Genomic DNA, 16369 nt, shown 5'->3' on the forward strand with positions numbered 1-16369 from the left:
ACTCTTTCTTTTCCATTTACTCCTCTTGGATTCCTTTTACAGGCTGGTGGACAAAATCAATGTATCAATCGGGCAAGATGCCAAGTCAAAATCTCTGATTGGGGTCCTGGACATCTATGGTTTTGAAAGCTTCAAGCATAATAGGTAGCAACTAATTTCTGATTCCCAATATATGGATACATTCACAATGTGTTGAAGGAGTTGGTAGTTGCAGTTCTTTATCTTGATTAAGATATTTCATGACATGCAGCTTTGAGCAATTCTGCATTAACTTTACAAATGAGAAACTGCAGCAACATTTTAACCAGGTATCTCTAAAATCAAATTCTTGTGCAAGGCTTAATGTGACATTACCAGTTTACTAGATCTCCAACTACTATAACAGCATGTCTTCAAGATGGAGCAAGAAGAATACACAAGAGAGGTCATTGATTGGAGCTATATTGAATTTGTTGACAATCAAGATGTTTTAGATCTTATTGAGAAGGTACTTCATCTTTTCCAGGAATCCATGGTTCTCAGTCATGAAAATATGTATGTCTGACACCTTATAATCTCCATTTGGTTAGTTCATAGCTCCTATATGGCATCATATAACATTCTTTGGTATGGTGGACTGCATTCTAAGTCAACAAAGTTTTTGTCGCTTGTTCATGTTTTTCATAGCTCCAATTGGTCAGTTCATAGCTACTATATGGCTCATATTCCCTTGTTAACATTGTCATGCTGGACTGAATAGCTGCTGAATTAAGCTCTGCTTATTTATGGCATTTCCTGTTGCAGAAACCAGGTGGAATTGTTGCTCTTCTTGATGAAGCCTGGTAGGATAATGTCTCGGAACACCTTTTTTACCTGGCGTTTTTCTTTTTCTTCTTTTTTTATATTGTGAGGATGTTAACGGTTCATCAAAATGTAGAATTACATTTTGGTGCATTTTCATTTCTTTGTATTATTTTGTTTCCTATAATATTTGTAAAATTTAAAGATTATGGTGAACATTACTGATATATTTCCCATCATAATATCTTGCACTTATGTTGTCAGTATGTTTCCAAAGTCAACACATGAAACATTTGCAAACAAGCTTTATATGACTTTCAAGAATCATAAGCGGTTTCTGAAGCCTAAATTGTCTCGCACAGATTTCATAATATCTCATTATGCTGGAGAGGTATGTTTAATTATCTGAAAGATATTTTGCTGTAACAGGGACTGCTACTGTATATAGATTTTACAACTCACTTTGTTTCTCATCAGGTTCACTACCAGTCTGATCAATTTTTGGACAAAAATAAAGATTATGTGGTTCCAGAACATCAAGACCTGTTAAGTGCTTCTAAATGCTCTTTTGTCGCTGGCCTTTTTCCTTCAATTCATGAAGAGACTACAAAATCTTCCAAGTTTGCATCAATTGGGTCACGTTTTAAGGTATCTTTGTTACTTTTTTGTACTCATCCTTGTTTTGGATATCATCCTTGCTATTTATGTTCATAAACTTCTGAAAATTGACTCCTTAATGAAGGAATGGAGAAGGAAATCTGAGGTTTACCTTTTTTGGCACAGTTACAACTACAACAATTGATGGAAACTTTAAATGCTACAGAACCGCACTATATAAGATGTGTAAAGCCAAACAATCTTCTTAAACCTGCCATTTTCGAGAATTCAAATATAATGCAACAATTGCGCTGTGGAGTAAGTACTTTACGTTTAGTAGCTGTCTTTTCTTTTCGCTCTTTACACCCTCAACTTTCTCTTCCTTACAATGCAAATTCTTTAGCTTTTATGCTGTAAGTTTTAATACCTGAGTCTCATCCTTTAGGGTGTTCTGGAAGCAATCAGAATAAGTTGTGCTGGATATCCTACTCGCCGACCTTTTTTTGAGTTCATAAACCGATTTGGGCTTCTTGCACCTGAGGTTTTGGAAGGAAGGTAAGTACCTCCTTTAACTTAAACTGAAATTTAGGAACAGGCATAATCACAAAATTCGTGGCTTTATCTTACATAGGAAATTTACATTTACATACTTCCAGCGATAGTTTTATGTGCTGATTCTTGATATGCTTTCTGCTAAGCAGTTATGATGAAAAAGTTGCATGCCAGAAGATTTTGGAAAAGAAAGGGCTCAATGGATCTCAGGTGAAGACTGTAGTTCCCATTGTCACCTATAAACATGAACTTTGCATTTTCTTACTATATGTATCCATGTGCGGCATTAATGTAATGCTCAATGTTGCCTCTTTTATAGACTGTCGAACATTGAATATTTTAGTTTAACCAGGCAATATGTTTCTGAAGAAGTGAAAGAAACTTGGGTATCTGCAACTAACTTCCGATTTTACTTAGTGGGTAAGAAAGAGGATCCATCTTCTGCTTTGTCCCAAGCACCACTCCATTTGTTTCCCACTAGACTCTCCAAGAAATAATAACACCACACTTGGTACGCAATTTTATGGTGACAAACCACCAAGACTCCAGTATTAGATGTCAGCAGCATAAGAAGTAAAAAATAAGACCTCCAAGACTCCATTTATTTCCCACTAGAGTCACTAAGAAGTGATAACACCACACTTAGAACACAATCCGAAGGTGACAAACCACCAAGGATCCAGTTGTAGATGTCACTAGCATAAGAAGTCAAAATAACACCTCCAAGCCACACAAGTCAAAGCATCCAGAATACACCTCTGCTTCAAATCATAACATAGAGAATTATGTTACTCTCATTTGGATTGATAAATGTGGATTTGGAGGATTTTTTTTCTTTGGTGAGAGGGATTTTAATCATGAAACTTTAATCCAGCGATAGAGGACTACTGATTCTTTAAGAGTTTTTAATATTCATATTGAATATTGACTTTCCTATATTTGAAAGGAAAGGAAAATAACTATTATGAAACAGGGAGATTAATTATCATCAGACTGCTTCTGTTTCCTTGTGCACTGCACAAATGTTTGTACCATTGGTTTGTCCTTAGTATATTTTTGTGGACATGATATAGGCTTCAGCCATGAAATAGTTTATGTATTTAATGTGCATTTTGTGCATTAACAGATAGGTAAAACAAAGGTTTTCCTAAGAGCTGGTCAGATGGCTGAGTTAGATGCTCGAAGGGCAGAAGTTCTTTCAAGTGCAGCAAAAGCCATACAACAGCGAATACGAACTCATTATGCTCGTAAGCAATTTGTTGCATTGAGAAAAGCAAGCATCTGTATGCAGTCTTTGTGCAGAGGTGAGTTGTTTAAGTACTGTGAGGCTCTTTGTGCAACACACAGAAGCAGCAATGATTTCATAGTCTTTAAGTGGAGTACATGTACTTCATTTTCAGGTAAACTGGCTTGCAAACATTATGAGGGAATGAAAAGGGAGGCAGCTGCAGTAAAAATTCAGAAGAACACGCGTAGACGTGAAGCCAGAATGGCATATAACAAACTCCGCATCTCAGTGCTTGTTTTGCAGACAGGCTTGCGTTCAATGGATGCTTGTAAAAGATTTACATTTAAAAGGCAAAGTAGAGCTGCAACTGTAATTCAGGTAACTCTGATAATCCCGTAATCCTTTTTCTACCAGATGATTATCATACGATGTTACTTTCAAATTGTATCCTTTTTCTATGCAGGCAATGTGGCGCTGTCATAAAGCATCATCATATCACAGAAAACTTAAGAGAGGAACAATAATTGCACAATGCAGATGGAGGGGAAAAATTGCCAGGAGGGAGTTACGGAAGCTAAAAATGGTCAGCGCTAACACTATTTTGCTATTGAAGTAAAAATGGCATGGTTATTTAATGAAAGTAATTTATTTCCTAGAAGTATCATAAGTCACGATCAGTTATAACAAGTTTATACATTAGAATCAATTTGAGAGGTTTGTAATAAACTGGGTTTCTTTGAACACAGTGAATCATGAGAAATAGATGTACACCTAGTATTGAACTTGTGAATTTAATTCTGAACTTTACCACTCTGTATTAGTTATTGTGCGGGACATCATATGTTGCACGAAATCTGAATAATCAATATCTTCAGTGAAGCATTGCTTTGGATGTTTGACTTACTAGGAAAGGACAAAATAAATGGATTAAAGCTTCAGCTTAATGGCCTAGGAACAATGGAGAACTATTACTGAAGAATTTTATCTGTTAAAATAATCAGTATAGTTAGTGGAGCATCAAATTTATGGATAGGTGACTTATCAGAAAAGAAGACAAAAAAATATTCACTTTAATGGCCTAGAAACTTTTGAAATACCAAATATTTAAGAATTTCCATCTCCATGCAGGCTGCAAGAGAAACAGGGGCATTGAAAGAGGCCAAAGACAAGCTTGAGAAACAATTGGAGGAGCTCACATGGCGCTTACAGCTGGAAAAACGTCTGAGGGTATCATCATATTCTGTTGATTATCTTACCTCCACAGGACATACAGTTAAATTCTGATATTTGAGAGGAAGTTCTAAATAAATGGTGAAAGAGCGCTGTGATTCTACAGTCCTCTAAATTGTCAGACAAAAAGCATGCTGGAATATAGTTTAGGCTTTGTGTGAGAAGTCATTCCATTTTCTGAGTCCAGTTATACCTAAGTTGGAAATTTGATGCAGACTGACCTAGAAGAAGCCAAAGCACAAGAAATAGCAAAATTACAAAACTCTTTGGAGGCTATGCAAAAGAAAGTTGATGAAGCAAATGCACTGCTAGTCAAAGAACGAGAGTCCGCAAAAAAGGCTATTCAAGATGCACCTCCAGTCATCAAGGAGGTTCCAGTTTATGTTGAAGACACCAATAAAGTTGAATCTCTGACAGAAGAAATTAACAGTTTAAAGGTGAGAGACTCACAAGGCATGTACTACTGTTTCATGCTTAGGAAGAATTACCAAATCAAATATTTAATCGATTAGCAATACAATGTGCTTTCTTTGCCAAGAGCAATGGGTGTTCAAGTAATTATCTCTTTGACAAAATTTCAAGAAAGCAATTTCTTTCATTTTGCACTAGTCTCGTTCATCTTTATCTTTTCTTGTTTTCTGGAACTGAGACTAAGAATTTGCAAGACAGGTTACGTACATGGCTGTATCTCCTTGAATATGCTCTGACAGTTTGATTAATTAAAACTTTTAGCATAACTCAATTTGTAAAGCAATTCTGAGCTGGAAAATGGTATTCTAGATATGTACATACAACTGCATACAGCCACGGCAATGACAATCAACAGTACTGGGTGCTCTTGATATATATGCATATTTAGAGGACTATCTAGACTTATATGCACTGTTGATTTCAATTTTCAGAAAAAAATATTTTTTGAAAGAATACACGTAGCAAGTTTTCTTATTGTGTAGCTTGCTGTCTTATGATTGATAATTTGCCTAACTTTTTATGTGAGTTTTAAATACAAGGGAAGCAGTTGAAGATGAGAAACCGACATTTTATCAGGTTTTTCTAATCTTGTAGAATAAGAAGTAATGACTAATATAGTTTTCAAAAAGGCAAATAATATTTGCGCTCCAAAATAATCCTCTGGCACTGCACCTCCCTTCACGTAATAAAGTGGAGTGCAAGAAGCTATTCTTGGAATGCAAATATCGCTTGCCAGTATAGTGTTTGTGAATTGTAACTATCACTCCAAAGAGAACAGATCGATGCAACAAATAAATGAGCATGAAGAGTTAAGCTTTGAAAATCCAAAGCCACTGTGACTTTTTAAGATTTAAATGAAGTACTGAGTCTATACCATATGAGAAAATTTAAGAGTGCATGTATTTGAAATCTTTGATATCTTGCATTTGATGTGGATGTTGGGAACAGCTAAATGCTATTTGCAGACATTTATTATGGTCTGGTCCCTAGCTTCTCTAAGTGTGCAGTTATCTCTATCAGATGTTCGCAGTTCCTTGTTCAATTTTGTTCACCTTTTTTAAATATTGGAATACTCTATTAGTTACTCGGTTATATCTTAGTCATACTTCTAGAAGTTCATGATTTCCTTAAACTTTGTTGTGTAAGAGCAAAACTTTTGTTAGTTAGGTAATTGTTGTCACTTAGCTTAATTTGCTTCCTTCCATTCAGGCTTCATTGCAGCATGAAAAGGAAAGCTCTAATGAGCTACAACAGCAGTATGGCAAAGCACAAGAGTCTAGTGAAGAAAGACGTAAACAGTTAGAAGAAACAGAAGGAAGACTTCATCAGCTCCAAGAATCTTTACACAGGTCTGATGCATTCAAAACTATTTGGTATTATTATCTTCCATTTTGCATCATTTCTACTGAGTGAAAATTCTGTCTTGACATGTATTTGGCTTACAAATGTCCTTGCTAGTAAAATCCAATTTCCTTTGGTTTTGTTTGACAGCTAAAGTTTAATTTAACATGTTGTAGAATGAGTAAGAAGGTTCAAAACTTCGTTTGCTAAATTACAGGAGGTTACAAATAAGTCAGTGAACTTTCCTTCTTTCAAATACAAGTCTGGAGGCAGATAACTTTAACTTGGATATGAATAAAAAAACAGGCATACCACCTCTTTTGGTGGTGAAGACATAGGGACAAAGACGTTTTGATATGCTATTGGTTGATGATGACACAGCTTTCCTTGATCATTTGCTCTGAGTTTGAGTTTATTTGGTTTTTAAGTAATCTAAATGGTTTTAATTACTTTCCTTGGTTCCGATCAGGAGTGTGTTACACCAACCCACAATTGCAGCTACGTCTCCTTTAATTTCCTTTTGTTTTTTTGAAAAAATGAAAAGCACTTTATCATACAGAAAATGCCTCTTAAAGGATCAGAAACTTTGCAATTCACATGAAGTTCATCACATTCATACACAGTTGGCAAAAATGTCTGATGGTGCTCTGAACGAACATGTTGCAACAATTATAAAATGGTTGTTTGTTGTGGTCCTTTACAAGCATTTAGCCTTTTGAACAATGGCATATATTCATTTAGAATGAGATTTTGGAAAGGCTTGAGAAAAACTATCAGAAGTCATTGTAGAATGTATGAGCTTGAAGCCATTGCCTGTGTGTACCAGAAGATGATTAGCAATTTACTCTAAATAAACTGGACTCACTATAGTCCATCTAGCTGCTCTTGCTGAAACCATTACTCTTCATTACTTTTGTGGAAGGCTGGCCGATGACCCCTCACAGAAAAAGGGTCTCTGCTTAAAGGAATTTCAGATAAGTCTTTGGGCATACTCTGACGAGCTGTGACTACATAGAATAAATGAAGTTTTGGTTGCATGCAGGCTAGAGGAGAAATTGAATAATTTGGAATCAGAGAATAAAGTTCTTCGTCAACAAGCTGTATCAATTGCACCAAATAAGTTCCTCTCTGGACGATCTAGATCAATTCTTCAGGTATATCTAAAAAGAAGTCAGATGTAGTATTCGGTTTATAAGCAGTTGGCTAATTTTCTTTGTCAATGAAACACAGAGGATGGAAAGCAGTCATTCCTTTGGCGATACTAGGATGACCATGGTAATTGATCCTACCTAACTTGTGTCCAACAAGCATCTTTTGACTGCTAATCTACCATTTTAACATGTCTCATTTGCATTAGGATTTGCATAGTGCTTCAATGAATCATAGGGATTTTGAAGCAGATGACAAACCACAAAAGTCACTGAATGAGAAACAGCAGGAGAATCAGGAGTTGCTACTTCGTTGCATTGCTCAACACTTGGGCTTTGCCTGCAATAGGCCAATTGCAGCATGCATCATATATAAATGCCTTCTGCATTGGAGATCTTTTGAAGTTGAGAGGACTAGTGTTTTTGACCGCATCATCCAGACTATAGGTCATGCTATCGAGGTCTGAACTATTGATCATATGCTAGTTTTGTGTCTACTTTTCAAATTATCAAAAGCCTCTAATACCTCGAAATTTATCTTTGACAGAAAACCCAGGACAACAATGATGTCTTGGCCTATTGGCTATCAAATGCTTCTACTCTCTTATTGCTGCTCCAGCGGACATTGAAAGCCAGTGGTGCTGCTGGCATGGCACCTCAACGACGTCGATCGTCCTCTGCAAGTCTCTTTGGGAGGATGAATTACGTAAGATGTTCAGATTTTTGTTTCAGTTGTTATTTTAGTTGGAAACATTTTGATCTTTAATCGCATTCTTTCAGAACTATGGTTTGCCAACCCCTTTCAATAGGATATTTACTTAGTGAACTCAGCTTTTTGGTATTGTTCCTTTCTGTAGAGTTTCAGGGGAACACCCCAAGGGGTCAACCTATCTTTTGTAACTAGTGGCATCCCTGGTGGAGTAGAATCTTTACGCCAAATTGAAGCAAAGTACCCTGCTTTACTCTTCAAACAGCAACTTACAGCTTATGTGGAAAAAATCTACGGGATGATTCGTGATAATCTGAAGAAGGAAATATCTCCATTGCTTGGGCTGTGTATTCAGGTATCTGAATCTGTTATTGTCCATATCTGTGTTGGTCAAATCATTTCATATTTTAGGAAAGGCTAAAGTTCTTCCTTGGTGTAGTAGTCCACATGACTTCTAAGGACTTTTCTTTTTTCCAAATTATAGGCACCAAGAACTTCTAGAGCAAGCTTAGTTAAGGGATCATCGCGTTCAGTTGCGAATACTGCTGCCCAGCAAGTTTTGATTGCTCACTGGCAAGGAATAGTGACAAGCCTTTTTAATTTATCGGGTGTTATGAGATAATTAGAGGTTGTTGTATGGATAAGAGTGGAGAGACAAAAGGATAACCTAGCATTAAAGAGAGGGACAAATGTCACTTTGCTATTGGATTTGGAATTTGACCATAAGACCATCTTACCACCTTTACCAAATAAATACCAAAAAATTGGCCAAAAATCCTCTTATTTTTCCCTCTCTTGGCCGAATTTCTTGGAGAACAAAAGAAAGAAAAGCTATCAAATTTCTTCTACTCAATCTTGCTCAATCTCACAACTTAACCGATAAAACTTCAAATCACTCCATAAAAACCCTTAGCTAGGTGGTAGTGAAGTAATAGGTGAAGTGGTTTGAAAGATAGTGGTGTAAGTTGCTTCCTTTCTTGAGATTTCAAGGTGAGTAGTCAAGAAATTCCATCTTTGGCTTTGATAATGATAAATTCAAGACTTGTGAAGGTTAGTTAGGTGATTTTGTGGAGGTTTTCATGACTTTTGGTGGTGTTTGATGAATTTTTGATTTTATGCAAAATTTTTCTGTTTTTATATGTTTAATGTTGTTTGGCCATGCATGATGGTCTAGTATGGGTTAGAATGAAACTTTGGTATGATAATTGTAATGATTAGTGGAAAATTTCTGGTTTGAAGCAAAAATTCCAGATTAGGGTTTCTATGAAGCCTGTTCTGCCCGGTACTATTCGACTAGGTTAGAGGCCGAATTAGCCTTGGGTTAAAACATGAAAGTTGTATAGGATGGTATTTTATAGTTGTCTACAAAATTTCAGCAAAATTGGAGAAACGTATCCTGTGAAAAGACCGAAATACCCCTGCTGCCCTGTTTATGTCCGAACCTGCTAATCCGCTTCTGTAATTGGTTCGTTTGACCAGGAATACTACTGATTTGGTTGATGATGTCTTCTTAAAACTTATAACCTTGTATCTTAGCTTTCAAATGGCTTTGTAATCACTTGAATTGGAGTTGTATATGCTGAGATATGACTGAATGAATCCGGACTGCCACAGTAAACTTCGAATTGGAAAATCTGGGGTTATTTTGGTAAATTTGACTTAGATACATTGCAAACTGGACTGAGTGGCCTTCTTCAACATTGTAGCCCTTTCTCTTAGCTTCAAAACAGTGTAAATTACACCTCAATCGGACAAGGATAGCTTCAGTTGTGTTAATTCCGCTAAGTAACAGCAAATCTGCCTTTTGTTTTCCAACCCAAACTTCGTTTCCGCATATGTCCTAGTTTGATTTTTCACTTATACGTTCCATGTGATTTTACTCTAGTGATATGTGGATTTGGTTTATGACTTGTATTCAAGCCTTATGGTGGCTCTAATTAAAGGTGTTTGATAGCTTGTGATTTGTGGGTGTTGAGGTTTGGTCGGAAAGTAAAGAAAGACAAGGGAAATGCTGTCAAAATTTTCGCGGAGCTTCTGCATGGTCTCGGGAAATTTGCTATATCTTGATGTAGAAATGTCGGAATTGAGTTCCGTTTATTGCGTTTTAAACTAGATTCATAGGGCTATAAACTGTATAAAGTTTGCACCCTTTTTATGTCTGTACCATTTATGGTGATTTTTCAAAGTTGACTGAAATATTGTACCTGTTCTGTCTTTCACTGGATAAAGCAGCAATTTGAAGCTTGAATTTGACTGACTTGCGTTCTGAATCTTATAAGGATGTTATCTGGAAAGTTATAGCCCTTTGAATGTATTTTCCAACGGCATAACTTTTACTAATTTTGGACTTACAAAACTTGATATATGATTTTTCATGTAGGGTTGCACGAAACTGGAAAATCCTGTTTTCCTAGTATTGATCTTGCTTTCATTATCTACTTCAAATTTGGAATTGGTCAGTCATTGTAGGTAGGCCTTTGAGTTTGTTCATGCCTTTAAGACTAATTGTTACCTTTTCACTCCGAGGTCACCTCTTTGCTTTGCATTAATGGTTCTTTTGACTAGGCATATGGCTCGTAACCGAGTCTCACTTGCGAATTCCATACTCGGTCTTGGAGTCGAGTCTTAAATGTTTGCCTTGATTGTTCTAGGAGGTGCCAGCGAGTAAAACCACACTTGGGAAGGAAACTTTTGAAATTATCCTTGTTTGATCAGGTGAGTGTACCACTCCCCTGAATTATTGCTAAACTGGTTTCCTGTACTTGCCAATTGCTAGTTTAATGTCTTTCCTGACTGTTTATCTTGTATGAGACGAGGGTGTACTTTATCACACTCGTTCTCTTGCCTGTATTGAACAAACTGGAATCTATTACTTGTACTTGTCATGTACTTGAACTTGTTACTTGCACTTGTTATGATGTCGTTTGGAAGAGTATCCAACGACCTTCCTGTTAAACCTGAGCTCAACCTCATGGAGAGTTAATTAAATCGAGCTAGCGAGGGCTTGGTCGAGATAATTGACAAACCATGGGTGCCTGTTCCTGGGAAAATCTTTGGGTATTGAGACTCTTGATTCCGGTATACTCGAGTATTACCATTCCTGTTCCTGTTTGGCGTTCGGGTCCGGTAAGGGGTATGTTTGGTGTACGGGATTTTGGCGTTAAAGTGGTGATCTTCTGGACTGGTTCCTTTATTTGAACGTTGACGGAGGGTCAACAAGACTGGATCAAGTATAGCAACGGGGATTTGGCTCCTGAGAGCCATCTGTATCCTTTACATTGTGACATTCATTCATTTCTCGTATTTGATGTGAATATGTGCCTCCAAAGTGCTTTCACATGAATTCTACTGATTCTACTGTTTATACTGTTGGTACCTCATTGAGCTTCTAGCTCACCCCGTTCCGTTATCCTTGTTTTCCTTACAGGAAATCACCTTTTGAAGACTATGATGTTTTGAAGCATGAGTTGAGCTAGTTTAGTATTCTTTTGTATAGCTCCTCGATGGTTGGAAAACCTTAAATGTATTTTAACCAAACAATTCCCTTTTGAATTGTAAATTTGCAACCATGTGTATATAAAAGTGTTTAACCATGTTCCTAAGTTGATTGGGTTTGGAAATGTTCTTTTCTAGGGTTATCTAAAGTTGTTGTGCTTGGTTGGATTTCGGACAGTGAATGTTATCTTCTCGAAGTTCTTTTGAGCGGTTGGTAGGGTTTACATTCGTTCCGGATCCGTAGTCCCGGCGAGAGCTGGGCAGGCGGTCCGCCGAACCCTTTGGTTCGTCTTAGGGGGAGGTGGGGCTGTCACAGGTGGTATCAGAGCTGCTTCGCATGGTCTCTGCGCGGAGTGAGCTTGGGCCAAGTGGTGTTATGGTCCCTATTCCGTGAATGTGTACGAATGTTTAAGTGCTCTTTTGAGCATAAGCTTTGGATCATGAAATGGTATAGGTTTTAAACCTTTATCATGGTACTTGGAGACAATAGATCTGTAGGTCTGGTAAGAATCTCGATTGTAGATGAATTACTCTTGGGACTGGCCAGCCCGAGTTGTGAATTATCTTATTTTGGAATTCTTGTGCCCGACTACTAAATAGACGAGAGCCTATGTTAGAAATGACTTGGGCGGACTAGAAATTCGATTCTATGGAATGTCATGTGATGTGTTAGGGTTTCATTACGGATGATTAACCATGCCTAAGATATAAATTGTATTATTCTTGTAGATTGTGCCCGAAACCCTAGAGAGGGGCAGTTTTTAGTTGGTTGCTCTTGTACCATTGGCTTACTTAGTATCACGAAGGATGTTTCCTTTTGCTTGTATCTAATTGACTGCTAATGTGTGATCTGTTTGTATTAGATGTGTCATATGTATATTGCCTACTTTTATCACTTGCACCTGCATACTTTGGTTTTAATACCATATTTGTGGTCCAACCCTAGACTGGTTAAGCCATATGGAAGGTACCCGTAGTGGACGTGGTCGTGGTCGCGGAATTAGGCAACCCACGACTGAAGGGGATACTAGGGGAACTACGTCTGAACCAAACCCTGAACCTAGGGTTGATCCGAACGTACAATTGGCCGCAGCCATTCTACGAATGACTGACCTGTTGGCTCACGTAGTAGAACATCAAGGTCAAAATCCTATTCATCAGCCGGGAAATCCTGGTAATCATACCGAGGGTGAGGATAAAGCTCATGAACGATTTCAGAAGTTCTCGCCACCGAAATTCCTGGGAGGACCAGACCCTGACGTGGCCGAGAGATGGCTAGAGAAGATGATTGATATATTTGCCGCGTTACATTATACTGAGGAGCGACAGGTCACATTTGCTGTCTTCCAACTGGAGGGAGCAGCCCGTTCTTGGTGGAACATTATAAGACTGAAATGGGAAAAAGAACAAACCCCAAGGACGTGGGTGAATTTCATGAGAGAGTTCAACACGAAGTATTTTCCACCCCTGATCCAGGAAAAGAAAGAAGATGAGTTTATTAGGCTCCGCCGGGGAACTCAAACCGTCGCCGAATATAAGAGCCAGTTCACCAGGTTATCCAAGTTCGCTCCCGAGTTAATCGGGACTGAGCAAAGGAGGATAAGGCGTTTTGTCCAAGGATTAAACGTTGAGATTCAGAAGGACCTGGCTGTAGCCCAACTCAATATCTTTAGTGATGCGGTGGAGAAAGCTCAACGAGTGGAAAGTGCAAGATTTCAAGTTAGAAATTTTCAAGCAAAGAAAAGGGGATTTCCTGGAAGTAGCTCAGAGCAAGAGGATAAGGGTACGCTTCCTAAGATTGGAAGGGGAAACGGGGGAGTACAAGTACCGAGGATATCAAGTGGTGCCTCACAGAGAGGCTCAGTCTCTGCTTCTCGTGGTCCCTGCGGGTACTGTGGGAAGCCGAATCACACGGAGAACGTCTGCTGGAAGAAAGGAAGAAAATGCCTGCGTTGTGGGAGCGCAGACCATCAAATCGCAAATTGCCCAGGCTGATCGCGAGAAGGGAGTAGGAGCCAACAGCCAATCACGACCAACCCCGACCAGTCGAAGGGGGAAAAGAATGGATCGAAAGTGTCAACTCGGGTGTACTCCTTAGAACAACATCGAGTCTCTGACCCATGTGAGGATGTGGAAGGTAAGATTCTGGTATTCCACCATTTGCCACTGTTTGCAATTTGGGAAGGAAGAATTCAATGAGCCTGGCCAGTGAAGGGATACAGATTGGTTAGCTAAGTATGATACTCCATTTACCTGTGAGAAGGAAGTAGAAAATTTTTGCATCCCGGAGAAGGCGATGATAAGGAATTTCGAGGACGAAATTCTTTTATGGGGGAGAGAGTGAGAGGACCCGTAATTTTCTGAATTTCTAGGTTTTATTTTCTTTTAATTGCACGTTTTTCTACATTTTCTTTATTTGAAAAAATTTTAAAAATAATTTTTATGAGTAAATATAGTTTTTAAATGATTTTTCTAGTATCGATTAGTTTTTGAGAAATTAAGAGCGTATACCGGAGGTGGGACCCGCTAGTGCGAAAAGTTCGGAAAAATTCGGCCCGTTAGGTTAGGTTTTGGATACTAGGTTTAATTTACCGGGTGTTATAAGATAATTAGAGGTTGTTGTATGGATAAGAGTGGAGAGACAAAAGGATAACCTAGCATTAAAGAGAGGGACAAATGTCACTTTGCTATTGGACTTGGAATTTGACCATAAGACCATCTTACCACCTTTACCAAATAAATACCAAAAAATTGGCCAAAAATCCTCTTATTTTTCCCTCTCTTGGCTGAATTTCTTGGAGAACAAAAGAAAGAAAAGCTATCAAATTTCTTCTACTCAATCTTGCTCAATCTCACAACTTAACCGATAAAACTTCAAATCACTCCATAAAAACCCTTAGCTAGGTGGTAGTGAAGTAATAGGTGAAGTGGTTTGAAAGATAGTGGTGTAAGTTGCTTCCTTTCTTGAGATTTCAAGGTGAGTAGTCAAGAAATTCCATCTTTGGCTTTGATAATGATAAATTCAAGACTTGTGAAGGTTAGTTAGGTGATTTTGTGGAGGTTTTCATGACTTTTGGTGGTGTTTGATGAATTTTTGATTTTATGCAAAATTTTTCTGTTTTTATATGTTTAATGTTGTTTGGCCATGCATGATGGTCTAGTATGGGTTAGAATGAAACTTTGGTATGATAATTGTAATGATTAGTGGAAAATTTCTGGTTTGAAGCAAAAATTCCAGATTAGGGTTTCTATGAAGCCTGTTCTGCCCGGTACTATTCGACTAGGTTAGAGGCCGAATTAGCCTTGGGTTAAAACATGAAAGTTGTAGAGGATGGTATTTTATAGTTGCCTGCAAATTTCAGCTCAATCGGAGAAACGTAGCCTGTGAAAAGACCGAAATACCCCTGCTGCCCTGTTTATGTCCGAACCTGCTAATCCGCTTCTGTAATTGGTTCGTTTGACCAGGAATACTACTGATTTGGTTGATGATGTCTTCTTAAAACTTATAACCTTGTATCTTAGATTTCAAATGGCTTTGGAATCACTTGAATTGGAGTTGTATATGTTGAGATATGACTGAATGAATCCGGACTGCCACAGTAAACATCGAATTGGAAAATCTGGGGTTGTTTTGGTAAATTTGACTTAGATACATTGCAAACTGGACTGAGTGACCTTCTTCAACATTGTAGCCCTTTCTCTTAGCTTCAAAATAGTGTAAATTACACCTCAATCTGACAAGGATAGCTTCAGTTGTGTTAATTCCGCTAAGCAACAGCAAATCTGCCTTTTGTTTTCCAACCCAAACTTCGTTTCCGCATATGTCCTAGTTTGATTTTTCACTTATACGTTCCATGTGATTTTACTCTAGTGATATGTGGATTTGGTTTATGACTCGTATTCAAGCCTTATGGTGGCTCTAATTAAAGGTGTTTGATAGCTTGTGATTTGTGGGTGTTGAGGTTTGGTTGGAAAGTAAAGAAAGACAAGGGAAATGCTGTCAAAATTTTCGCGGAGCTTCTGCACAGTCTCGGGAAATTTACTATATCTTGATGTAGGAATGTTGGAATTGAGTTCCGTTTATTGCGTTTTAAACTAGATTCATAGGGCTATAAACTGTATAAATTTTGGACCCTTTTTATGTCTATACCATTTATGGTGATTTTTCAAATTTGACTGAAATATTGTACCTGTTCTGTCTTTCACTGGATAAAGCAGCAATTTGAAGCTTGAATTTGACTGACTTGCGTTCTGAATCTTATAAGGATGTTTTCTGGAAAGTTATAGCCCTTTGAATGTATTTTCCAACGGTATAACTTTTACTAATTTTGGACTTACAAAACTTGATATATGATTTTTCATATAGGGTCGCACGAAACTGGAAAATCCTGTTTTCCTGGTATGGATCTTGCTTTCATTATCTACTTCAAATTTGGAATTGGTCAGTCATTGTAGGTAGGCCTTTGAGGTTGTTCATGCCTTTAAGACTAATTGTTACCTTGTCACTCCGAGGTCACCTCTTTGCTTTGCATTAATGGTTCTTTTGACTAGGCATATGGCTCGTAACCGAGTCTCACTTTCGAATTCCATACTCGGTCCTGGAGTCGGGTCTTAAGTGTTTGCCTTGATTGTTCTAGGAGGTGCCGGCGAGTAAAGCCACACTTGGGAAGGAAACTTTTGAAATTTTCCTTGTTTGATCAGGTGAGTGTACCACTCCCCTGAATTATTGCTAAACTGGTTTCCTGTACTTGCCAATTGCTAGTTGAATGTCTTTCCTGACTGTTTATCTTGTATGAGACGAGGGTGTACTTTATCACA

At 37.9% G+C, this 16369-nt stretch overlaps 1 protein-coding gene across 1 annotated transcript in view; it reads left to right on the forward strand.

The window, feature by feature from the left end:
* The window catches only part of LOC113759942 (myosin-9-like), a 52365-nt gene extending 43687 nt beyond the window's left edge, over window positions 1-8678 (forward strand). The window contains exons 2-22 of the mRNA XM_027302521.1: window positions 43-144; window positions 251-308; window positions 386-487; window positions 784-821; window positions 1045-1171; window positions 1258-1428; window positions 1564-1695; window positions 1823-1932; window positions 2079-2139; window positions 3056-3233; window positions 3330-3535; window positions 3621-3740; window positions 4286-4384; window positions 4603-4824; window positions 6068-6207; window positions 7242-7353; window positions 7430-7474; window positions 7557-7808; window positions 7895-8053; window positions 8205-8411; window positions 8541-8678. Of these exons, the coding sequence (XP_027158322.1) occupies window positions 43-144; window positions 251-308; window positions 386-487; window positions 784-821; window positions 1045-1171; window positions 1258-1428; window positions 1564-1695; window positions 1823-1932; window positions 2079-2139; window positions 3056-3233; window positions 3330-3535; window positions 3621-3740; window positions 4286-4384; window positions 4603-4824; window positions 6068-6207; window positions 7242-7353; window positions 7430-7474; window positions 7557-7808; window positions 7895-8053; window positions 8205-8411; window positions 8541-8678 (2779 nt within the window). The remainder of the gene's footprint in view (window positions 1-42; window positions 145-250; window positions 309-385; window positions 488-783; window positions 822-1044; window positions 1172-1257; window positions 1429-1563; window positions 1696-1822; window positions 1933-2078; window positions 2140-3055; window positions 3234-3329; window positions 3536-3620; window positions 3741-4285; window positions 4385-4602; window positions 4825-6067; window positions 6208-7241; window positions 7354-7429; window positions 7475-7556; window positions 7809-7894; window positions 8054-8204; window positions 8412-8540) is intronic.
* The last annotated feature ends 7691 nt before the right edge of the window (window positions 8679-16369 follow it).

Source organism: Coffea eugenioides, chromosome 2 (genome assembly GCF_003713205.1).
Source record: "Coffea eugenioides isolate CCC68of chromosome 2, Ceug_1.0, whole genome shotgun sequence".
Taxonomy (NCBI): domain Eukaryota; kingdom Viridiplantae; phylum Streptophyta; class Magnoliopsida; order Gentianales; family Rubiaceae; genus Coffea; species Coffea eugenioides.